Below are 23849 nucleotides of genomic sequence, written 5' to 3'. Positions count from 1 at the left end.
CTGAGTAAAGGAGATGGTCTCCACAATAGGGAGGCCCTCAAGCCATTAAATGAAGGCTCCATGGAAGGGAGAGGGCGAGGACGTGGAGGTTCCTGCGGCTGCCCCTGAGCTCGCCTATTTGCCTACTCACCGGTCTTTCTAGCCTTTGGACTGGAGTCAAGCCTGCGGTAGTCTTGGGTTTTGAGCCTGGGGGCTTTCAGACTGGCGCTTACATGGTGGGCACTCCCGGGTCTCCGGCTTGCTGACGGCAGCTCTCCTGGGCTTATCCACTCTTCCGTAATTGCTTGAGCTATTTCTCCTTAAAATATGTATATATCTCCTGGGGGCGCGGGCTGGCTCCTGATGGGGGGTGGTGAGTTCAAGCCCCACACTGGGTGTAGAGAGTATATGGGGAAAAAACACCATCCCCAAAACACACACACACACATACACACACTACTAATATAATTATATATATATATATATATAAACTATGTATATGACCAGAGATGTAACTATATATAAAACTATGTATGTAACTTAATATAACTGTATACGTAACTGTATGCATAAATATATATGCCCGTCCTAGGCATTTAAGCACATTAAAGGAAAATATATGTTCGCACAAAGACTTGTACATGAAAGTACAAAGTGGCTTTATTTGTGACAGTCCCACAATGGACTGAATGTTTACCCCCACCCTCCTATTCATCCATGGAAACTTAATACTCAGTGCGTTACAGTAGGAGGTGGGCTTAGGGAGGGGATTAGGTCCCAAGGGTGGCGCCCTCGTGAATGGGACTGGTGTCGCAGAGAGCTCCCTCCCACCCTGTGAGGACGCAGGGAGAGGACGGCCCGCCCCGATCCAGTAGGCAGGCCCTCCAAAGACCACTGAATCTGAAGGAGCCTTGATCTAGGGCTTATCAGCCTCCGGAGCTGTGAGAGAGCGAGGGAGGACCTTTATGAGCTACCTTGGCTATAGAATTATGTCCTAGCAGCTGAGCTAAGACAAGTCCCATACTGGAAATCATCCACACGTCAACCAACAGGCAAAAGAATACACAGACTGCGGCATACACACAACGGGATGTTACCTAGCATTGCGAAGGGAAGAAACACCGGTGCCCCGACAGCATAGCTAAGCCCCCCAAAACATGCCGAGCAAAGAAGCCGCATGTAAGGTGTACATACTGTGTCCAGTGTATTGCTAGGACCTTTGTCACTCGAGAACAGTTTAAAATAATCTATGGTGATGGAACCAGGTTGAAGGTTGGGTGGGACTGGAGATAGGGGGTGGGCCCTGACTGCAAAGGGACAGGAGGGGACTGTTTGGGGTGATGGGAATATTCTTTTTTTTTTTTTAATTTATTTATCTGCAAGAGAGTGAGAAAGAGAGAGCGAATGTGCACAAGCAGGGGCAAGGGGCAGAGGGTGAGGGAGAAGCAGACCCCCCTCTCTGAGCAGGGAGCCAGCTTTGATCCCAAGACCCTGGGATCATGACCTGAGCCGAAGGCAGACGCTCACCCGACTGAGCCCCCCAGGCGCCCCATGATGGAGATATTCTGTATTTTGATTTTCTAAACTCATCAAATTGTGCGCTTAATCAGTGCATTTCATGGTATGCAGTTGGACCTCAATAAAGCTGATTTAAAACTCTAAGAAAGGAAAGAAAAATTATATCTACCACAAGGGCTGATTGTGATGCCCACCCCTATGAGCATATTGAAGAGGAGAGGGAGACAGCGCTGACCCTGGGTTCTGCTTCAGCCTCACCTCTGCTGGGGGGCCTCAGTGCTGCCCGCCCCCATCCCCGGCTGCCACCCCCATGGCATGAGAAGCCCCAGGCCAGAGCTGCAGGGGAGTCATTGAGTGCTCTGCCATGCTGGCCATCTTCCGCGTCACCCATCTGGATTTTGACGAACAAATCCAAGTTAACTCAGAGTTTCTCAACCTCCCTCAACACTCTTGCCACTTTGGACCAAGTGACTCTGTCCTGGGGGGGGCGTGTTGTGTCCCATTGGGTATTAGCAGTCTGCCTGGCTTCTGCCCACGAGATGCCAGGAGCATCTTCCCCTGAAGCTGGAACAATCAGAGATATCTTCAGACATAGCCAAATGTCCCCTGGGGATAAAATCACCCTGTTGAGAGCCACTGCTCAGGGCTGGCGGTTTCCTTTTTCTTCTAGACCTAAAAGAGGCCAAATCTCAGCCTTGTATGAAGATGCCCGATCTTTATACATCCTGAGTAATTCCACTCAAAATTGAAGCGAGATGTGTGTGTGGGGTGTGTGTGTGTGTGTGTGTGTGTGTGTGTGTGTGAGGCAGTGGGGAAGAACATGACAATATTGACCATGACACTATTCTGGAAGACTTGAATCAAGGAGACAAGACAAATCTGGAAATAAGGGCAAAAGGTGCAGTCACCAGAACTGAGTCGGCGATGGGCATTGGAAGAGACTAGTAAAGGAAACAGGTAAGGGGTTAGGAAACCCCACATGTTTACAGAGGCCAATTTATGTGAGGAAAAGTGGCATTTCAGTTGGCCCCATCCACACTGCGAAGGCAAGCGACTCTCATCTCTCCTTTGGGAAAAGTAAAAGCTAGATCTGTCTACCTTAGATCACCAGTACGAGCCCCTTCCAACTCACCCCTCCGCCGCCATACCAGCTGCATCAAAAATTTAAACATTAACCACCATTTATTAACATAGTTGAACAAAGATTGGAGAGATGCACCTGGCTGACTCAGTCAGTGGGGCATGTGACTCTTGGCTGGGGTGGGGGGCCGTGTAGAGTTCGAGCCCCATGTTGGGGGTAGAGTTTCCTTAAAAAAAAAAAAAAGAAAAAAAGGGGGGCCTGGGTGGCTCAGTGGGTTAAGCCTTTGCCTTCAGCTCAGGTCATGATCTCGGGGTCCTGGGATGGAGCCCTGCATTGGGTTCTCTGTTCGCTGGGGAGCCTGCTTCCCCCTCTCTCTGCCTGCTTCTCTACCTACTTGTGATCTCTCTCTGTCAAATAAATAAATAAATAAAATCTTAAAAAAAAAAAAGTAAAAAACTTTAAAGAAAAAAAGATTAGAGAAAAGGTACCTAGATAGAAAAATGGGCAAGTAGCACTAACGGTTTGCAGAAGTAATACAAACGACCAACAAATATTTGAAAAGATGCAAACCAGGTGTACCATTTTCCTTGGGGCCACCTGACTGGGCCAAATGAAGGGTTGGTAAAATAACCTCTCCCCACATTGCAATTGCAAGGAAATTGGCATTTTTTGCTGCCCTGCTTTTGGGGGTATAAAGGAGCCCCGAGATCACACTGCCAGCTACCAGGTTCAGATGAACCCAGCTCTGCTGGGAGGTGTCACACCTGGGAAGGGTACACCTGCATTTCTGCAGGCCCCAGAAAGTCTCCCAGCCCTCACCCTGGGGGCCCCTAGGCCCTAAACAGCCTGTGGCTACGTTCTGTCTGTGCTACAGGCAATTTCAAGAGACAATAGAACTCAGCTCATTAGGGGGTGTGTTTCCTTGTCCACAGCTTAGTGCCTAGTGTCTTACTTACCCCTCTCTGCCACCTGCTTGGCTCCCCACCTGTTACTCAACCACTACATTCCTGCATCCCTGTAAGCCCCGAGTGGAAAGTAATAGGGCAACCCTCTCAGGTCCCCTCCCTCCTTGGGAGTTTTGTACCATCGCTTTGCTATCACTCAACAAAGCTTGCTTGGCTGCCCCCTACTCTGGTCTACCTCTTCATTCTTCCAGGCGGCGTGACCAAGAACAGCACTGGCGGAGGAAAAAATCCTGTTACACCTGGGGGGCGCGGTCAGGTAACTGCTCGACTCTTGATTTTGGCTCAGGTGGTGATCTCAAGGTCATGAGATCAAGGTCAGCATCAGGATCAGCAATGCTGAGGGTAAGACACCTGCTTAAGATTCTCCCTCTCCTTCTCCCTCTGCCCCTCCCCCTCCCTAAATAAATAAATGAATAAACAAAGTGATACAAATGAGTTGGGAAAAAAAAAAAAAAAAGGACGGTAGTAGCCCCCCACCTCAAGGGGTTTCCGTGAGGATTAAATGAGAAAACACAAGCAAAGGGCTTAGAGCAGTAAGGCACACACGGTGTCAGTACAGGTCAGCAAGCAGACATATGAAAAAAGCCAAAAGAAAAAAAAAAAGCCTAATGAGGAAACTTTCCTAGACATTAGGCTTCTATATGCCAGGGGTTGTTTTATCTTATTTATATGCTTATTTACTGAGCAGGGGGAGGGGCCAAGGGAGAGAGAAGCATACTCTGCACCTAGAGCTGAGCCCAGTGCCAGGCTTGATCTCACAACCCTGAGATCAGGACCCCAGTGGAAATCAAGAGTTGGGCTCTCAACCAACTGAGCCACCCAGGCACCCGTGCCAGGAATTGTTAGAAATACTTTACATAAGTCATCTCCTTTAAGCGTCAGTCGCCAACCCTAGGAGACAGGGCTATCCTCTCCATTTTGCAGATGTGAACACTGAGGCACAGAGCGTTGAAGGACTTAAGGTAGAAAGAGTTGGGATTTGGATTAAGACTACCTTTGTAGTCTTAACCGAAGGAGTAAAGGTTGGAGGCGTGGCTCTTTCCGGGAAAGACAGACAGCACCAGCCTCCCATCATCAAGCGCAAGCCTGAATACAAGAGGATGTTCAAGCATTTGGGCCCCCTGTTTTCTCGCGCTTAGGATGGTGGGGCCTTAGCCTCCTCACTGCCCTGCCAGACAGGGCAAGGCAATGCTTGGAACCTGAGGCCAGGGAAAAACAGGTGCGTCTATATATGCATATAACATATCCTCCCAGTTGGCAAAAAAGTGATAAAAACTCTATAGTCCAGTGGTGGCTGCAGGGCTTGGTTAGTTCAGCGCCTGCCTTCAGCTCAGGTCATGATCCCAGGGTCTCGAGATCGAGCCCCTCATCAGGCTCCTTGCTCACTGGGGAGCCTGCTTCTCCCTCTTCTTCTGCCTGCTGCTCATCCTGCCTGAGCTCTCTTTCTCTCTCTGTCAAGTAAATAAATGAAATATTTTTTAAAAAATCCTATAGTCAAAAGCAGGGCTCAGCACAAAGCCCCTTCATGCCCAATCTGCTCACTGGCCAGTATCTCTCACCAGACACCTGCTTGGGGACACAGAGAGGCTCGGGCTTGGAAAGCAGTATTCCCAATGCATACTAACACAGGGTCACAAAACCGAAACCTGACTTCATTTACAGTTTTGATGTTTTGTTCATCAGGGATTTATTTGGGCTCATTTGATTTTTTTTAAAGGATTGAATAGTTTTTTTTTTTTTAAGATTTTATTTATTGGGGCGCCTGGGTGGCTCAGTGGATTAAAGCCTCTGCCTTCAGCTCGGGTCCTGATCCCAGGGTCCTGGGATTGAGCCCCGCATGGGGCTCTCTGCTCAGCAGGGAGTCTGCTTCCCCCCCCCCCGCCCGCCCCGCGTACTTGTGATCTCTCTCTGTCAAATAAATAAATAAAATCTAAAAAAAAAGTTTATTTATTGATGTGACCGAGAGAGAGACAGTGAGAACAGGAACACAAACAGGGGGAGTGGGAGAGGGAAAGCAGGCTTCCGCTGAGCAGGGATGTGGCACTCGAACCCAGGACCCTGGGATCATGACCTAAACCAAAGGCAGACGCTTAACGACTGAGACACCCAGGCATCCCTTGATTTTTTTTTTTAATGTTGCATTTAAATGTTGTCTTGATTACAGTTTTTTTTTTTTTTTTTTGGTGTCTTATATTTTGCTTCCTCACCCTGGTTCTTGGTCATTACTGTCCTGTTGCTGACCTTGCAAGTAAACTGAACTTGCTTTTCTTTTTGGGGTCACCAAGACTCATTGGCGCAGCCAGCTGGTCCGGGTGAGGGGAACCTGTGTTTTCTGACTTGTCTGAAGGATGGGGGTCCAAAAGAAGAAACAGATGACTTACATATTTGGATGGGATGGGACTGGGGCAGACTTGGTTTCTGGTAATCAATCACTTCTTTTGGAGTCCCAGTATTTTCCTGAATGTAATTGAAATTTGGGTTTATCATCTAATCCTTTGGGTGGTGGAAGGGATGTAGACAGGAAGAAACCATCAGATTCTTTTATTATAAGTTCATATTTAAAAGTTTAAAAGACTGAAGATAAACTTCCTTGCCTTTTCTTCCCCTTTCCCCCAAATCTATACGAATGATTGAATTTTTCTAATATGTACACATGAGTGAAAGAGTTGTTTCTTTAAAACAAACAAAATCAAAGTCTAAATGAGTGGTTTTGAGGGACACTTCGGTGGCTCGGATCATGATCTCAGAGTCCTGGGATCGAATCCTGCGGTGGTCTCTGTTCCAAGGGGAGCCTGCTTCTCCCTCTCCCTTGCCTCTCCCCATGCTTCTGCTCTCTCCCTCTCTCTCTCTGTCAAATAAATAAGTAAAATCTTAAAAAATAATAAAGGAGTGGTTTTGAGTAGGGCAAATTTTTTTTTTTTTTAAGATTTTATTTATTTGACAGACAGAGATTACAAGTGGGTGGAGAGGCAGGTAGAGAGAGAAGGGGAAGCAAACTCCCCGTTGAGCAGAGAGCCTGATGCGGGGCTCGATCCGAGGACCCTTAGATCATGACCTGAGCCAAAGACAGAGGCTTAACCCACTGAGCCACCCAGGCACCCCAAACTGGTTGTTTAAACGACAAATTTGTGATAAGACTAAAGAACATCCTTTTAATAGAAAAAGAATTCATGTGACCTAGACTGTGGAGACGGATAGAGGAGCCCAATTTACATGCTATGGTTTGGGAACATTCACGTCTGGTTCATTATACACAGTTTCAGAGTCTCACATACGAAATTATTTCACACTGTTTTCCTGGGAATCATTTATGCCAGCAGGTCTCCGACTTCAGCATGTACCGGACTGCCCTGAGGGGTTTGCCACAATGGGGGTTACCGGCTCCCCCCGCCACCCCACCAGAGCTCTAGACTCAGTGAGTCTGGCTGGGGTGGCCCCTGAGAACCGAGAGTTTTCGCATAGGTACTGCCTACGCTCCTGGACCTGGACTTCCCTTTGGGAATCACGGTTCTGTGCTCTGTCCCAGATTCCAATGCATGACAACTTTCCCACTGACAAATGCAGTTGGACTTGGTTGTAACTGGTTTGCTTATGCAGCAGCAGAAACATCTTCCAACAAAATAAACACTCATTATTGCCTAATAGGATACACTAGGGCAGGGTCATGATCTGAATCTTCTTTGAGCATATCTAAGCTTCTTAGAAAAAGGAAATGTTGGTACAAGACATTTCTAATTATTAGTTTTAGAGGCGAAAGATTTTTGTTCTGGTGAGGAAAATGTATATAAAGATGTATTAGCCTTTGCAGGTTCTTTTGGTTGGTGTGTCTGGTGTTCAAAAGGGTTGGAAACAGGTATTTATTTTATAGTGTAGTGTGGATTTAGGGAATCATATCTTTTCTTTCTTTTAGGTTCTGCTTTTAATTTGGTGTTGATCTTTGCTGGCTATGGTTTCCCTCTGAGTCCCTGGGTTGCCATGGTGCTATTTTGGCTTTTTAAATGTTGTTGTTGTTTTTGGGCCGAAGGCCCCACTGAAATGAGTTCTTACACGCAGAACTCCGGAGCCTGGGAGCAGGTCCAGGGAAGCCAACGTTTGTGAGCCACGTGAGGAAGATGCTGGGGGTAAAGGGAAGATACCGCAGCCCGGCTTACGGGATTGAAAAGAGTGGGCAGAGGCGAAAGGACCTACGGAGCTGCTGGGGAGCCGAGAGCTCTCCAAAAGGGGTCCCACTCCAGCTTCCCTGAAGACCCCACTAGAGGAAAGACGGTGGCGGTGGGGGGGTGAAATCTTGCCCCCGTGCCAGGTTTTCCTAATGATGAATTGTAACATTACGAGGTGCTCCTGTTTCTGGAGTCAAACAATATATTTGGACATTAACAGTGGCTATTTTTTTTTTTTTTAAATTTATGAAACAAAGACCCAGAGGACCAGAAACATACAACAACAATAACATACAAATCTTCCTTTCTGGATGAAATTCTGAAATGATCTCAGGATGTTAATGGTGATTAGTGTGTTCATTAAAACAAAAACAAAAACAATTAAGGGGAGCCTGGGTGGCTTGGTGGGAGGCGCGAACGACTCTTGCTTGTGGTCATGAGTTGGAGCCCCTCGTTGGGTGTAGAGATGACTTAAATAAGAACTTAAAAAAATTAAAGCAAGACACATTAATTGCAGCCCCCTTCCAAAGGAAAACAAAAGCCCAACCATAAGGAAATAAAGAGAGTTTTCTCCCCACACCCCTCCCCCCAGCCCTATTCTATTGCCTGGGTGTGGCTACCCCAAAACTGTGTGGCCTGTGGCCTTGTAGCTATTCCTGCAGCAGAACCAGAAAGCGCAGCATGTGTTGATCTTAGATTAGAAGAATATTAATGGTCAAAATCCCAGTGATATCTGCAACCAAGCTCAGTTTCCCTGTAGTTTTGTATTCTATTTTTGCCCAAATCAGTGGTGGCTAAGAATCCATGTTTAAACCCTTTTACACTAAATTGTGGCTGTGCCTGTATCCGTTTTTGTTTTGAGAAATGTAAAAATATGCATTTCCCTCCAGGAATGGTTCTAGAATGAAAATCTCTTGGCACTCTTAAAAAACCGTGCCTTTGAAGATAACTGGGAAGCAGAGAAACTGGAAGGAGTTTACCAGTAGGTGGGGTTGAAACCTGCAGTCCCCCCCCCCCCCCCCCCCCGCCTTCTTTCTCTTTTCTAAAGGCATATCTTGGATAAGTTTTCAACTCACCTCCCTGTGCGGGGGGGGGGGGGCATTTTGGGTTACCTGGGCAAGTTCTGTGTAAAAACCATGGAGGAGCCAGGGAAGGAAGGACCACTTCTCTGAATATCAAACTTCTCCTGCGGGTCGGGGTGATCTCAGGGGCATTTACTTCTGTGTTGACTGTCTTCCTTTAGAAAACTGCATTTTCCCGGGCTCTCTCCACTGTTTTGTTTCTTTCTTTTTTTTTTTTTTTTTCCAGATTTTATTTATTTGACAGAGATCACAGGTAGGCAGAGAGGCAGGCAGAGAGGGAAAGCAGGTCCCTGCTGAGCAGAGAGCCGATGCGGGGCTCGATCCCAGGACCCTGGGATCATGACCTGAGCTGAAAGCAGAGGCTTTAACCCACTGAGCCACCCAGGCGCCCCTTTTGTTTTTGTTTCTTAGGGGGTTTTGTTTGTTTGTTGTAACCACAGCTCTTCACCCCTGTTCTTAAGGCAAATAGTGGGGATAACCAAGGTGCAGGCAAATTTCTCCAGGGAAAGAAGGAAGACGCCCCAAGTCCACTCAACTCCTTCTCCCCCAGGGAATTCACTGGGCCGTGGTTCAGTTTTAACTGGACCTGGAACCCTGTGTGGGGCCTCAAGTTCGATCAGAGCCAGAAAAGACGCCTGAGAACTGACGGCAATGTCAACAGATCCAGCTTCGGAGACCAGATAGATTTAAAATGGCCTTTGCCAGCAAGCCCTAGAGGACATTTAAGAGAATTTCGTGCTGCAAGCAGCCCTAGTGCATACTGCTTGTCACACAGGCGTCAAGATCATTCAAGACGCCGGGGAAGACCCTTTTCAATTGGCGAGTTTACAGTTTCCAAGGGGAGGGGGCGGGGGAGGAGTAACCACGACCTTTCAGGTGTGTCTTCCAATCGCGATAGCCGGTTTTGGCTGTGAATTGACCCCCCCCCCACCCCTCTGCACTTCCCCCTTCCGTTAATTAAATAAACCTCGCAGCACTTTGCGGCACACGACTGGGCCCTTGGGGATCTCTTCCAGCGTTGCTCCCATTTTTTAAATCCTCCACTCAACAGAAGTGGAAGAGGTGACGACATGAATTTCCAGCTCCTAAGGGTGAGAAGAGAGGTGCTGGGTGGAGGGCAGACCCGCAGGGAGGAGAGGCGTGCGGGAGGATGCCCGCCGGGTGGATAGGGCGCGCATGGGGACGCAGCGTGGCTCCCGGGCGCTGGAAGCCGAGTCCGCGTCGCGGGGCGCCTGGCCACAATGGGCCTCCTCGTCGCCTGGAGGCGATCAGAGAAATGCGTTAAGGCCGCCGGGCGTAGTTGGCCTGGAGGTGGATGGTGTCCCAGGACGCCGAGCCCAGAAGGCCTCCGGGGACGCGGGTTTGGAGCCTTAGCCCGGCTGCCTGTGCTCGGAGAGGTTAGAATGCGCCCCGGTGGGCCCTGGGATTTAGAGGGGAAGTGACAGACACTGCCGCCGAGCGTGGCCTCTGGAGGGCGGCGGTACCCCCGGGCGTTGGGGGGGGGTGGTTGGCGTGAGCTAGGCTTGTCTCTAACAGGTCTCCGGGAGAGCCGCGAGGGAGGTGGCCTTGAATAGCAGGCATGTTTGTGGCTTTGAGGTAGTTGGACGACCAAAAATTCACCTTCGCCTGCTGCGAAATGGGGCTGTGATCGTCAAGTTAGAGACTATAACCACGGGCTGTGCACCTGGCTAGCGCTCTTGGAATGAGCGCCCGGACTGCGCTGGGGACAGAGATGCACCCGGGCCCTCCCCGGAGCCTGGGTCCCGCAGGCTCCCTTAGCGCCCGCGACTCTCTGTTCATTTGTAAAAGCAGATTTTGCGAAGAAGAGCTGCAGGCCGCGAAGCCCCGTTCCAGCCCCGGCCTGTGGCCGCGCGCCCAGACGTGAGCAGTAAGTGGAGTCGGGTCGGAGCCTGGGTTAAGTAGGAAGCCTCTATGTGTGTGCGGCGGCCGCCTTGCACACTATCAAAACAACCTGCTGTTTTTATGTTATTGCTGTTATTTTGGAGTGGCTGTGAAATGATGCATGTGGCGCCCCAGAGCGTGCCCCTGGAGTTGGCTTAGACCGTTGGGAGGCCTCTGGTGCCAAGTGTGTCTGTCCAGTGGGATGACGGTGCCGCGAAGGGAGGGCGTGGAGTAGAGTGTAGGGCGCGTGAAGGGGCGCGCTCTTCGATTGCTGCAGGCCCCCGCTTTGCTGCTCTGCTTAACCCGGCTGGCCGCCTAGCCGCGGTCTCTGCGGGAGCTCACGCTGCTCCAAGGGGCGGGACAGACACCTTGCGCGGCGCTGCGTCCTCCAGGGCGCTCGGGGGCCTCCACCTGCAGCTCCGGGCGCCCCCTCCCTGGGGCGGGAAAAGAAGTCTCGGGCCAACCGCGATCCAGCTCTACCTGCCCCGCAGACTTCCTCGGTTTGCGGGGGCGGAAAGTTGGAGGCGGCGGCGGTCTCCCGCCTGCGCTTCTACGCAGACGCCTCCGGGTCTTCCGATTCGGGTTTCTTGGGCAGTCGGAGCGGGATGGGGGCCGGGGTCCCGGCTTCGAGTGCTTGCGAGCGCAGGCCCCCTAGGGGGCGACAGAGGGAGCAGCGGACAACCCTCTACCTACCCCCATGTCCCCGATTTTGCGTGGCGTTCTGCGAGGCTCACCCCCGGGATCCCCTAATTCTGTTTACAGTTAAGCGGCTGCGAAGCCTCGGAGGGTCCTGAGGGGATACCCTTCCTGGAGCGGCGGCTGCTCGGGGGCGCAGCCGCGCAGGCCCGGGTCTTCCCGCGGCGAGGGGCGGGGGCTTCGGAGGGAGGTCCGTCCCGGGTGCGGGAGCCATGCGCTCCCTGCTTCCCGCAGAGGGAAGAAACCTAGAGCTCAAAGAAGGGCTGAGGCTTCCCGCCCCGGCGCGCGCGTGCCTGGGTTCCCGCCCCGAGCTGGGCGCGCGCGTGCCTGGCTTCCCGCCCCGAGCCGGGGGTGCGCGTGTTTGGGCAGGGTCTCCAGGGCCGAGGAGATGTAGCGTTTGTTTGCGCCTCCTTCCATCCGGGGCGCGGAAGCCGCGCTCTGCCTTGAACGCGTGCCCTGGGAGATGGGGGCAGCGCGGGTGTCCAGGGCGCTGCCTGGAAAATGAATGGGCCTTGCCCAGCGTTTCGGAAACGTCTAGGCCCCTGGGGCTCCCCGAAAGGAGGCGCGCAGTCCCTCGGGGCCATCGGCTCCATTTGCCTCTCCCCCCGGGCTGGGAGGAATCTCTGTCCCTACGGGTTGCTTCGGGCACAGCTGCTGCGGGAAGGAGGGACAGCGGGCCTGGGGTTGGGGGGGGGGGGGTGGCCCGTTTTCTGCCCTGCCCAGGTTCCAAACCTGCCTGGGGGAAAAGTTGGCGGCGTGGACGAGACAACTTGTTCAAGTTGCACCCCAGGCGGGGTCTTTGAGTTAAACCCGGGTCTAGAAGGCCCAGCGTGGAGGAGAGCCTCCGCGTCAGCGCTCTGGGAGTCCGGAGAGCCTGAAGGAGGCTCGCAGCTTCCCTCTCGCAAGTGCCTGGGACCCCAACCTTCCACGTCCTGTTGCGCCTGCGTTCTGATTCCTGCGTTGCACAGGTGCCCCCGCCTCCCTCCCCCCATACCGGGAGCTCTGCTTTTGAGGTTATTTTGCCCGCAGGCCTCGGTGTTTTGGAAGCGAGGTGTCCGGGGTAGTGTGTGCAACGTCCTTTGTATTTTATAGTGCAAAGCCCCGAAAAGCCCCCGGTGGTTTCACTACCAGGTTTTGTTCCCACATTTGGTAGGACTATCGCCTCAGCTCTGTCTACTCTAAGGCAACAGAGGACGTTCGCTTGGAGGACGCCCATTTTTATTTCAGTTATTTTTATTTTAGGCCCATGTGGGTCTAAAGACATGCCAGAGCTCAGACCACCCGGAGACGGAGCAGGAAGGCAGTGTGCGCAGACCATTCTGTAGATGGGGCAGCGTCCGCCCCAGGCCGGGTCCTGTACCCACGGGTATTAATTACTGCACAGCCGGATTCGGAATCAGATCGAAATAGCCCCCTTCTCCAATTCTGTCAGAATGTTTAAATTCAGATCCAGGAGCCAGACGGGACGTCCCAGTAAAATTCGCCCTTGAAAATTAGCGACTTTCCCTGCAGTGAAAAAGGTCAGTTACAGTAATTGGGCCAATGGATTTCGTTTCTTTAAAAAAAGTTTAATATTGCGCATTGCGTTCAGGTTTGGGTGGCAAATAAATATTGGGGCTAGAGGCAGCGTTTCTGCGTAACTTTCGTTTTCCGTCTGCATCTGCAGAACTGGGGTACTCATCCCTCGCGCGGGGTCCCTCTCCCGCCCCTCCCCTCTTCTCCCACCTCCTCCCTTCCCCCGCGCGTGGCGCCTGGGTTGTATTCCGCCCCGCACCTCTTTTCCTGCGTGAGTTGAGGCTTCCGAGTGCCTGGCCCGTCGGAGGCAGCTGCCGAGCCAGCGCTGGGCAGGGCTGGGCAGGGCTGGGCTGGGCTGGGCTGGGTGAGGGCGCGCGGGTGACCCCCAGCCGCAGTCAGCGGCGGAGATGCACCTTGGGGCGATGGCGGCCAGACGCCGTTGGCTGCTGGAGGCCCGCCCGCTCCGTGGAGCTCGGGGCAGACTTCCCCAGAAGGCCTTCGCTCTTCCAGCCCCTCGGAGGAATGGACCGGCGCTATGACCACGGAGAGGGAGGGAAGGGGAGGCGTCTCTCAGAGGGGTCGGGGCTCTGGCTGCAAGATCCCAGCCCAAACCTTAAGTCTCCGTGAGTGGGTGGGATGGGACATTTTAGCAGCTGAGGGGGACGCTAGCTGTTAAGATATCCGAACGCGGGGTCTCTTAACTCCAGGTGACAACGTCTTGGAATGGGGGAAGGAGCGTTGGGAAAAAGAAGGGGGGCTCTTAGGTATGTGGATCCCGGGCCCCAGCTCTGCCAACCTCGCATGTCGGGGATGACTGATGGACGGCGCGACTGGGGACCCCGACCTAGCTGGTCGGCGGCTGTCAGAGAGGTGCCGCCCACGCGCCTCCTCTCCTTGCCCCCAGCAGCTCGGTTCTCCGCTCGGCGCCCCGCCGGGGTGCAGGGCGGAGCTAGGCTGGGACTGGCTGGGGGCTGCCCCGCCCGGCGCCTGGGCCTTGGTGCCGGCCCCCGGGGAGGAGTTATGATAATTTCCTTCTCATTAAGGCGCCCGGGTCCCCCGGCTATTGCCGGGACACACAGTGCGGGCGCGGCTTGTGCACGCGCGGAGGCAGCATCTGCGCTCGCAGAGCCGCCGATGCGCGTCCAGTGACCGGGACAGCGAGGCCCTCGCGTGGCGGGGGCGGCGGCAGACGGCTAGCCACCGTGACCCCCATTTTGGATTTACCGCTCGGGGGGTGGGGGGAGCCTGGATTGAACTGGCGACTGTTTTGGGGGACGCCGGACGCCATGTTGTGGAAAATAACCGATAATGTCAAGTATGAAGAGGACTGCGAGGTGAGCTGGGCGTAGGGGCGCACTCTAGCCCCTCCCGAGTACAGCCCGGGAGGCGGGGGCCTCTGGACCCGGGTGGGGGCGAGGGCGAGGGCGCGGGAGCAGCGAGCAGGCACCAGCCTCTGCCCCTCGATGGGACTGGGTCCACTTTTCCGGGCGCCCCCTAGTCCGTTTCTCCGGGGCTCTCTTCCTGAATCGGGCCTTTTCCTAAACATCCACCCTCGGGAACAGGGCCTGGAACGATAATGGCAGATCCCACCCGCAGAGCTTACCGGTCGGTCTCCTGCGAAGCAAAACAGCCCTTCTTCCCCTTTTCTCGGAAGAGCGTCCCGTCTACAGCCCTTAGACGTGGCTTTTACGCACCACATCTCCGTCCAAAGGGGTCAGACGAGGCGACTTGCCGGCGACACCTTTGCAGAGTCTCTTCCGAGGCGGGCTTGTCACCTGCCCCGCTAACTCCTCGGGGAAACAAGAAAAGGACAGAAGTTGGGCTTTTAAGAGAAGTGGGGGCTGGGGAGTGTTGGTGGGGGGGCCCTGGGGCCAGATGGGGCCGTAAGCGCTCGGGAGTGCTCCAGCCAGTCGGACAGGTTGAGCTAGAGTTTCGGAGAGTGGGAGGGAGGGAGGCGGCGAGCGGGAAGAGGAAGACGCGGGCGGCCGGAGGTGTGCGCCAGGGCGCTGGCAGAGCGGAGCCGGGACTGGGGGGCCGCGCGAGGGCTGCGCGCCGGCGGGACCTCAAGGGGCTGCCCCTGTCGGCAGGCCCGGGCACTTCCGCTAGGGGGCGACAGTGCCATGTTTCTCCGGGTTCCCCGCTACCCCTGTGACCCCTCGAACCCAGGGAGACAAGTTCTTTGAGAATTAAGTCAGAGAGCCTTGGGGCAAGGGACGTGCGCAGGCAAGGTTGCCCAATATTCGGGGTCCTTCATTCTCCCCCTGTGCCCCGATCTGTGGGGACACTGATCGTGGCCGGGCAGGGCGGCCTCACTTGCTGTATCCCCTCTTGTTCGGGACGCGGCTAGCAGGGAGGGCAGCGCTAGCTGCGGTGCGTGCCTCCCCGAGCGGCTCGGCGGCGCTGGGTGGCAATCCTGCTCGGGAGTGTCGCTCCCCCGGAGGTCTTTGTCCTGAGGGCGTGGAAGGGGAGGGTCCCTGGGGCGGGGAAGATGCGCACTTCCCGCTTTGTGCGCTTTATCCGCTCTCGCAGCTGCCGCAGGTTCTTTGGTCTGGCGCCGCCATGTGCGGGCTGGTGAGCGAGCGGGCTCCGCATGGTGCTCGCCGCATGTCGACTTCTTCGCCTGGCCGGGACCTGGCCTTCTTTTGGCCCAAGGCCTGGGGTTCGGACTGGGCGCTTCAGAGCGCCTTGGGCGTCGCAGGGCCCAGGCCTTCGCCGCCGGGCTTTGAGGACGCGTTCCCCCAGGTTTTTCGAAGTCTCCATTTACTCCGTGGACTCGGGGTTTGCAACGAACCCCCTGGGGCACTTTGCCTCCGGATGCCCTCCGGCCGGAGGGCAGGCCCAGCGGGTTGGGTTCGTGCTGGTGCGGTGGGTCCCGTGGGGGCTCGCCGCTCAGCGGCGCGGCTGCGGTCAGTTCGCAGTAGCCGGGTTTTGTACTAGCGGGGTCTCTGCTTCTCTCTCTCCCAGGATCGCCACGACGCGAGCAGCAATGGGAACCCGCGCCTCCCCCACCTCTCCTCCGCGGGGCAGCACCTCTACAGCCCCGCGCCACCCCTCTCCCATACTGGAGTCGCTGAATACCAACCACCACCCTACTTCCCACCGCCCTACCAGCAGCTGGCCTACTCGCAGTCGGCCGACCCCTACTCGCATCTGGGAGAAGCTTACGCCGCTGCCATCAACCCCCTGCACCAGCCAGCCCCCACCGGCAGCCAGCAGCAGGCCTGGCCGGGCCGCCAGAGCCAGGAGGGGGCTGGCTTGCCCTCGCACCACGGGCGCCCGGCCGGCCTGCTACCCCACCTCTCCGGGCTGGAGGGTGGCGCCATGAGCGCCCGCAGGGATGCCTACCGCCGCTCGGACCTGCTGTTGCCCCACGCGCACGCCCTGGACGCCGCGGGCTTGGCTGAGAACCTGGGGCTGCACGACATGACGCACCAGATGGAGGAGGTGCAGGTGAGCGGCTCCTCGGCTCTTGCCCCTCAAACCGGGACCTGCTCGCCTCCCAGCTTCTACTACCCACCCCCCCCCAGGCTCCCCTGAATTTAAGAGAAACTTTGTTGTTTCTTCCCAGAATGTTGACGATCAGCACCTGCTTCTGCACGATCAGACTGTTATTCGCAAAGGTAGGTAGTGAGAGCGAACTTTTCTCCACCCGGGGCCACGCATGTAACCTGGCAAGGTGGGGGCGTTTGGTGGCCGACCAGGGGACATCTGTGCTGGGGAAGGGACTGACGGGGGCTGGAGGAAGGTAGATTTTTCTGAGTAAGAAGAGATCTCTTTCCAAATTAAATGAGAAAGGATGGTAGGAAAACTCTTAGGAGCTGTCTCCAGTAAGAGATTAATCCGGATTTGTTACTGCGTAGTGTTCTCTTGGGGAATACGATCCCTTGAATTGGGTGGTGTTTTTACATTGTTAACCAGTGTGAGTTAACAACTGAAAAAAACCACACCACATACCTTAGTTGGGTGGTCGATTCTGTGACCATTGTTGAATGAGTAGATGTGATTCTATTCTAACCTGTAAGAAAAGGTTTTGAAACACTTCGGCCTACCAAATATCCAGCTTTAAAAGGACCAGGGTGGGACAGTGTGTGTGAGAGCTGGGCTTTATGCAGGGTAGTGGGGGAGGGGATTGGAAAATAGGATCAGGCAGCTCGAGAAATTAGCTTGGGTACTGAGGGGATTACCAGTCCGGCGGTTTCGGAGATGGGAGTTGCTTCTAGATGAAAGGTAGTTAGGGTCTGCTGCTGGAACTTAAACTGCTCGAAATCAGTTGGGAAATGGGAAAACTCAGTTGGGAAACTCAGAAAATAAACTGGATTTCCCAGGAAACTTGTAATAGAACGTGTTTGTTTGTATTTTTAAATTTACCATGATAGTCACACTGTGAAGTCTTCAGCAGGGGATCTGAATGTGTCTGGTGATTTTGGTTGTCGAGTGAGGAAGAAAAAAAAATCACCATTTATTTAGGGCTGAAGCAGTCTTTCGAAAACAAGTGTTCTAATTAAACAGATTTTAACAGTGGATCGAAAGTGAAAACCCTCCATGCTTGGGGTCAGGACTAGTTATCTGTAAGGTGTTAACTTGTGAATTTCGGATTCTATTATCTTTGAAGACTAGGACTTTAAAAAATCCGCTTGTAATTTACATAGTCCAGCGTGCGGTGTTATTTGGTGAGTGGTTTGCAAGGGTCCTCCCTTTTTCCTAAGTGCAGCTTTTGGGACTGCCACTTGTGATCTTATTTACAGGTCCCATTTCAATGACCAAGAACCCACTGAGTCTCCCTTGTCAGAAGGAGCTTGTGGGGGCTGTGATGAATCCCAGTGAGGTCTTCTGCTCAGTCCCGGGAAGATTGTCCCTCCTCAGCTCCACGTCTAAATACAAAGTTACAGTTGCTGAAGTCCAGAGGCGATTGTCCCCGCCCGAGTGTTTAAACGCCTCCTTGCTGGGAGGTGTTCTCAGAAGGTACATGGGGACACACACGCTCTGGCCATGGTGGTTGGTGGTTGGGTGGTTGACCGCGAGTAACATAAAAGAACCGAGGAGGTATTTTTAACATTTATGTAACATTTCTACTTAACACTGAATTCTAATCGGCTTAGAATTTTAGTACATTCTTTCCCTTTTGGAAAGTGCCAGATGTAGAAGGAAGTGCTAAAACAGCGCTCACAGATTATCATTTGTTTAGGATTTGATTGCATGTAAGAAGTGGTGGCATCCCATTGGAGAAGGGGGAGCCGCATGCGTTTTGTTGCCCCAGGGGGCTGCTGCAGTAAATTCATCTGCTCCAGCACAGTTTGGAATGTTCTGTGATTGGAAAGAAAAAATGTTGGGGATGATAGGAGAGAGCATTAATTACAGGGGACTGACTCCCTGTATCACCTGATTATGAGCCACATAATGTCCATACTCTCGTAGATTTCCGTTTTGATCGCAGCACGGCCGGAATTTAGAATTTTGAAGTGCAGTGTTTTGAAATGAGCTGCCCTTCACTTTCTTGTACCCAGAGCCAAGTCTAAAAATGGAGGCCGGTCCTTGCGGGAGAAGTTGGACAAGATCGGGTTGAATCTGCCAGCTGGGAGACGGAAAGCTGCTCACGTCACTCTCCTGACGTCCTTAGTAGAAGGTCAGTGGAATTTTGTTTTTTGGTTTTACGGTGTTTTTAGTTGGCACTGTGTCATCTGGGTCCTTAACTCTTCCTAAGGAAAGCTTAAAGATGGCCCTGTCAGCAACGGAGATGAAGAAGAGTTGTCGTGAGTTCGTTGCAGTGAATCACAATGATTTTATGAAAGGAGTTCACACTTAAGTCCCTGACTGCTTAAGTATCCTGTTCTGGGTTCTTCAGAAAATCACTGCGAAAAAGTAATCAGTTTCCCTGACCTAAGAACTCTCACCCATAGGGTGTTGGGACATTTCCAGCAAGTGGACCCGTTTTTGGAGGATGGATCGATCTTTGCACATTGGTGGGAAGAAGCGCCATTTCCAGCTTGGGTAGCTGTGGGGTATCAGGATTGTGGTCCGGGAAGAGAAGAGCCCCTGTGGATGCGGGGCTAACCCCGTTCACAAGCCCTTTGTTCCTTTCCCGCACGAAGAAAAAATTAGTGGGGCCCCTCTCCCCAGTCCTAAAATAGTAGGATGTAACATTTTCATGTACTGAATGGGCCTGTACCCCCAAGCTGGAAGAGAGCCAAGAATGCAATTACAGCCTTAAAAATAAGTGGGGGCCAGGCGGGGGTGGGTGGGGGGCGCTTAAGGGAGAAGTGAAATAATTTTTTTCAAAAACCAGCTCGCTGTTGCTGTGCAAGGGAAGATGGAGTGGGGCACGGAGGGGCTGATCTGAAGGCCAGAGCGGCCCCTCGCCCAATCAGCAGGGCGCTGGGCTCCGCTCCGGGCTGGGGGAGCCAATGAGGGCTGGTGGCCTGGTGGCCAGGCGGTCTTCGGATCGTTTTCTGTCCCTGGTCTAATGGCGCTCCTGCATGCTGAAAGAGACTTGGCAGAGCCGGCTCTACCTTTTTACAAGTGTCTTTGGAGGTCAGGGCCAGGAGAAAGGAGCTGCCGTTTGGAGCATAGCTGTCCCGCATGGAGAATGGTGGGTTTTGTGTGCGAGAATGTGGCTCCGTGAGGTTTTCTTACTAGCAGGGCTGAGGTCCTTGGATAAGAAAGTGTGTGCCAAAACAGTAGTTCTCAGATTTAGGAAGTCTGGGGTGGCAAAGTGGAGGAGAAGGGGGTGTGTGTGGGGTGCCACTCTTGGGGGCTTCTGGAAAGCTCTGGCCAGCCTTGGCACCGTGGAGCCAGGCCTGGGCATTTCTGGTCGGAGAGGAGTCCGGGTTCGTTTTCTGTCCCTCTGATCCCCCAGTGATTGGGACAAAAGAGGGCGGGTAGTCCAGGATCGTAGTTGGGCTGTTTGCACTAACCTTTCCAGTGGAAACACGGCCCTGCCTTCCTTTCTTGGTGAAAAGCATCCCAGAGACCTGCCTCCTTCAGTAATGGGGCACCCTGGTTTAAAAAGAAGGTTCCCCAGCAAAGACTTTGTCACGGTTTCATAAGGAGAAGTGACCAGTCGGCTTTTGTGCAACGCGCTTATCTTTAAGTTTTCCTGCTTCTCCACAAGGCAAACTTTTATTACCGAGGGAAGACGTGGGTGTTTCTCAGGAAACTTAAGCTTGGGGGCCAAGACGGGTTAGCGTTATTCCAGGGCAGTGAAAGATGTCATTTTGTTCCACATGCTTTGCATTTCCCTGCTCTGTTTCTAGGGGAGCGAGCCCACCGAAAGTTCCACATGCGCACTGAGTGGTTTTCCTTTTGGGTGATTGCATTTTAAGATGCCAAGTGACGGGGCTAGACCCTCCTGGTTAGAAGAGAAAGAGGAGGGGGAGGTTTCCCGGGCGTGACTGCAGACCTTCTGAGTGAGTCTCTTGTCATTGCTGGTGATTTTAGGTGAGGCTGTTCATTTGGCTCGGGACTTTGCCTATGTCTGTGAAGCAGAATTTCCTAGTAAACCCGTGGCGGAGTATCTCACGAGACCCCATCTTGGAGGGCGGAATGAGATGACCGCTAGGAAGAACATGTTGCTGGCTGCACAGTGAGTATCCACAGTGGAATTTGACGGCCCGGAGCTCTGATCTTGAACTTGGCAGGGAGGTGGTGGTGGTGGGGATGCCCTTTGTCCGAACCGTCCAGGGTGCTCCAGAAAGAAAGAAATGCTCAGTGAGGGCCGGTGTGGAGGAACTGGAGCTGGCCAGGGGCTTTTCTCTGACAAGTCAGATAAGTGAGCTCTTGGGTCAGACTTAGAAGTCAGATGAATGTATTGCGTAGGCAAGAGTGCTTTTGGAGCTGCCGAGTTCTGCAGCTCAGAATAGTTCAACCATCCTTTCATTAGTGTCTCCATACCCTACAAAAAGGTATTGGAAACACTTTGTTTGGTCCCATCCAGTCAAGATGGTGGGTGTCTTCTGCCTCCTGATAAGACTTTTTGTTTCTTATTTTATTATTATTATTTTAAGATTTTTATTTATTTGACAGACAGAGATCACAAGTAGGCAGAGGCAGGCAGAGAGAGGAGGAAGCAGGCTCCCCGCCGAGCAGAGAGCCCGAGGCGGGGCTCGATCCCAGGACCCTGGGACCATGACCCGAGCCGAAGGCAGAGGCTTTAACCCACCGAGCCACCCAGGCACCCCAAGACGTTTTGTTTTTTAAATGTAACGATCCGGTTGGACTTGTGGGAGACACCTGAGCAGGCTAAGTGATCCAAATCCTACTTTAATGCAGCTGCCAGGATTTCTCCTAGAAGCCAACAGTGAATTGGTTTAAAAAATTACGGTAAACGAGGCAGAGGTCCTCCAGTTGGAAAATGGGGCAAGAGGCAGCAGAGTGAACCAGCTGTGTAAACAGTGAGTTTTGGGGGAGATCTGGATTTTTGGGGTTCTTGAAGAAATTGGTGTCTGTGTACCAAGCTGCTCCAAATAAGCAGCTATCCATTATAAGTAACCTCCTGGGCTGCAGTCCCGACCCCACCTTTCCCCATCTCTCGCACTAGTCCTGGTGACCTTGGCCTTCTGACTGGGGTTAATCCCGTTAGCTTTTCTAATTGCCGATGAGGATTAAAGGAGAGTCCTTGCAAAGAGTTGAGTTCAGGGCCTGACGCGTAGTAGGTGCTCAGTGTGCAGACTTTGACCATTAGTAGCAAAGTCTGTTTCTTTGGAAAGTTCTGAACGCCTCCTGGGTTGCCCACTCCTCAGGGTGATCCGGCTTTGTCCTCTTCCCTTGTCAAGAGCTAGATGGAGCTCACCGGTGTGTGTTGACTATCCTCCCAGGCAGGTGTGTAAAGAATTCACAGACCTCCTCAATCAAGACCGAACTCCCAACGGCAACAACCGGCCCACCCCGGTCTTGGAGACAAACATACAGAACTGCTTGTCTCATTTCAGCCTGATCACACACGGGTTCGGCAGCCAAGCCATCTGTGCTGCTGTGTCCGCTCTACAGAACTACATCAAAGAGGCTCTGATAGTCCTAGACAAATCCTACATGAACCCCGGAGACCAGAGTCCCGCCGATTCTAGCAAAACCCTGGAGAAAATGGAGAAGCACAGAAAATGAAGGATGGGCGTGAGCCAAGGGCTGAAAAGAGTCTCGAGGGAAAAGGACTCCACGATCCGTCTCAGCCCAGACAGACCGGGAACCCTTCTGGCCGGGGGACACGTTGTGACCCACCTTCCCATGAAAAAGGCCTCCACTCATTTTTGGATCTTGACGTGCCCTCCTGGATTCCTTAGTGTTCTTTTCTCTAGCGCTGAAGTGTGTCTCTAACTCTGGACAAGTTATCAGAAGGTGACAAGTACTGGTTCTTTGTTCATTAAGCTCATTTTATTCTTTTGAACCCCATTCTTTTCTCTGAACATGGTGCTACAAGTTTTAGAACCTTTTAAATAAATTCCCTGGGCTCGCGAGAAAACCCACACCCACAGCTGTTGAAATGTCAAATCGATGTGAGTCAGAGTGACAGTAACTTGCAGTGTTAAGGTCATGGCTGGTTTTTTGTGTCCACTCCATATTTATCTAAAAGTATTTATCTGGCTTTTTCAGATACCAAATCCTACAGACCGTAGGAAGCAAAGATTCTCTCCGCTTAGCGACTAGTTTAATAGGTGGTATTTGACACACTTAAACCCCTTGTTGAAAGGGGGCCTTTGGGTTTTATGAAACTTGTAGAAATGAAGCCTGCTGATGATTTTGTGGTTTTTTTTTTTTTTTTTTTAATTCTGAGAGTTAACTCTTAAAATGAGAGGCTCTGAAATGTTCTGTTCCTTTAAGGTACTGAAGCTTTATTTGCGTATTTATTTCACGTCTTGGTTTCGAGTAAACTTGAAAAGGGTAGGCATGAGGCGGGTTTTTTTTTTTTTTTTTAATTTTTTTTTTTGCTATCCGCCACCGCCCCCCCCAAGTCCCGTAGGAGACTCTGTAATGTTGAGAAACAGTGCTTTGAGTGTACAGATTTTATTTATGCATAATTTAATGGGGTCTGTAAATACGGGTGCACTTCTTAAGACTTTTTGACAAATGGGATTTGACTTTAATATTAACTTCTCAAGGTGGTGGGGTACTCTAAAACACTACTTTTAGGTTTTATTCATAATGTACACAGGGTATGAAGAATTAGGATCCTGGCCTCTGTTTTGGGTGCGGAAGCTTCTATTTAACTGAAACTCTTGTGTTCACGAAGCGACAGTTTTGTGTCTCGTTCCCACCGTGCTGAACCAGAAGATGGGTGGGTGTGTGGTACCGTGCGTGGGGGTCAAATGGAGGTTTGGAAATGGCTGTAAACATTCCCCGAGTAATGTTGTGTATACGATACTTGTATAATAAAAAGTATTCTCCATAGAAGCCGTGAAAGTTGGGTTACAACTTGTTTTTTTTTTTTTTTTTTAAAGTCTCTAGGATGAGTGGAATAGTGACAGAGCCTAATTTATTTATGGTTGGCTGCAGCCTCGTTAAGAGGACTGAGCAGGAAGGTTGTGTGCCAAGGGAAGGCTGAGTTTCTTTCATTTTCTGTCCCTAGCCAGACCGCTCAGCTGTGGGAGGATCTTGCCCTCCAGGGCCCCAGGCCTCCGCTGCGTGTAATACCCCTCTCTGGCCACTAGGGCTGTCAGGAGGTGTCCGGGACCCTCTGTTGGAATAACCTCTTGTGTAAGGCTTATTACCCTCTTGAGAAACATGAGGGTCAAGTTGCTGCCTCCACATTTTGAGAAGGGAAACAAAATGATGGTAGACGATCCTTGGGCAGACTGCTCAGGAGGATTTTTGCTTTCAATCAAATGTGAGCAGTGGGACGGGTAGGCTTTCCCTGGAGTGTTCAATGCATTGGAATTTGCCCATCTTTGCTGGGCTCGCAGCGGTGCCCACCTGTACGAAGCACCCTAACCATTCTGCGTGCCTGGTAAGTCGGATGTTGGGT

General features: G+C 52.5%; 1 protein-coding gene across 1 annotated transcript; it reads left to right on the top strand.

Annotated features, from left to right (window-relative positions):
* The first annotated feature begins 14035 nt into the window (after positions 1 to 14035).
* TFAP2C (transcription factor AP-2 gamma) lies at positions 14036 to 22353 on the top strand. Its single transcript, XM_032878919.1, has 7 exons — positions 14036 to 14232; positions 15863 to 16348; positions 16467 to 16518; positions 17644 to 17860; positions 18403 to 18521; positions 20333 to 20477; positions 21709 to 22353. Exons 1-7 carry the CDS (start codon positions 14185 to 14187, stop codon positions 21992 to 21994), a joined length of 1353 nt encoding a protein of 450 aa, XP_032734810.1. The 5' UTR covers positions 14036 to 14184; the 3' UTR covers positions 21995 to 22353.
* Positions 22354 to 23849: the final 1496 nt, after the last annotated feature.

This window comes from Lontra canadensis, unplaced genomic scaffold (assembly GCF_010015895.1).
Source record: "Lontra canadensis isolate GAN:19392208 unplaced genomic scaffold, GSC_riverotter_1.0 scaffold65, whole genome shotgun sequence".
Taxonomy (NCBI): domain Eukaryota; kingdom Metazoa; phylum Chordata; class Mammalia; order Carnivora; family Mustelidae; genus Lontra; species Lontra canadensis.
This window is presented reverse-complemented; position numbering and strand designations above follow the sequence as displayed.

Coding starts and splice junctions, on each gene's coding strand:
- TFAP2C (XM_032878919.1), top strand. CDS start 14,185: ATGTTGTGGAAAATAACCGATAATGTCAAGTATGAAGAGGACTGCGAG. Junction 14,233..15,862: donor AGTATGAAGAGGACTGCGAG/GTGAGCTGGGCG, acceptor TCTCTCTCCCAG/GATCGCCACGACGCGAGCAG. Junction 17,861..18,402: donor CTGGGAGGTGTTCTCAGAAG/GTACATGGGGAC, acceptor TCTTGTACCCAG/AGCCAAGTCTAAAAATGGAG.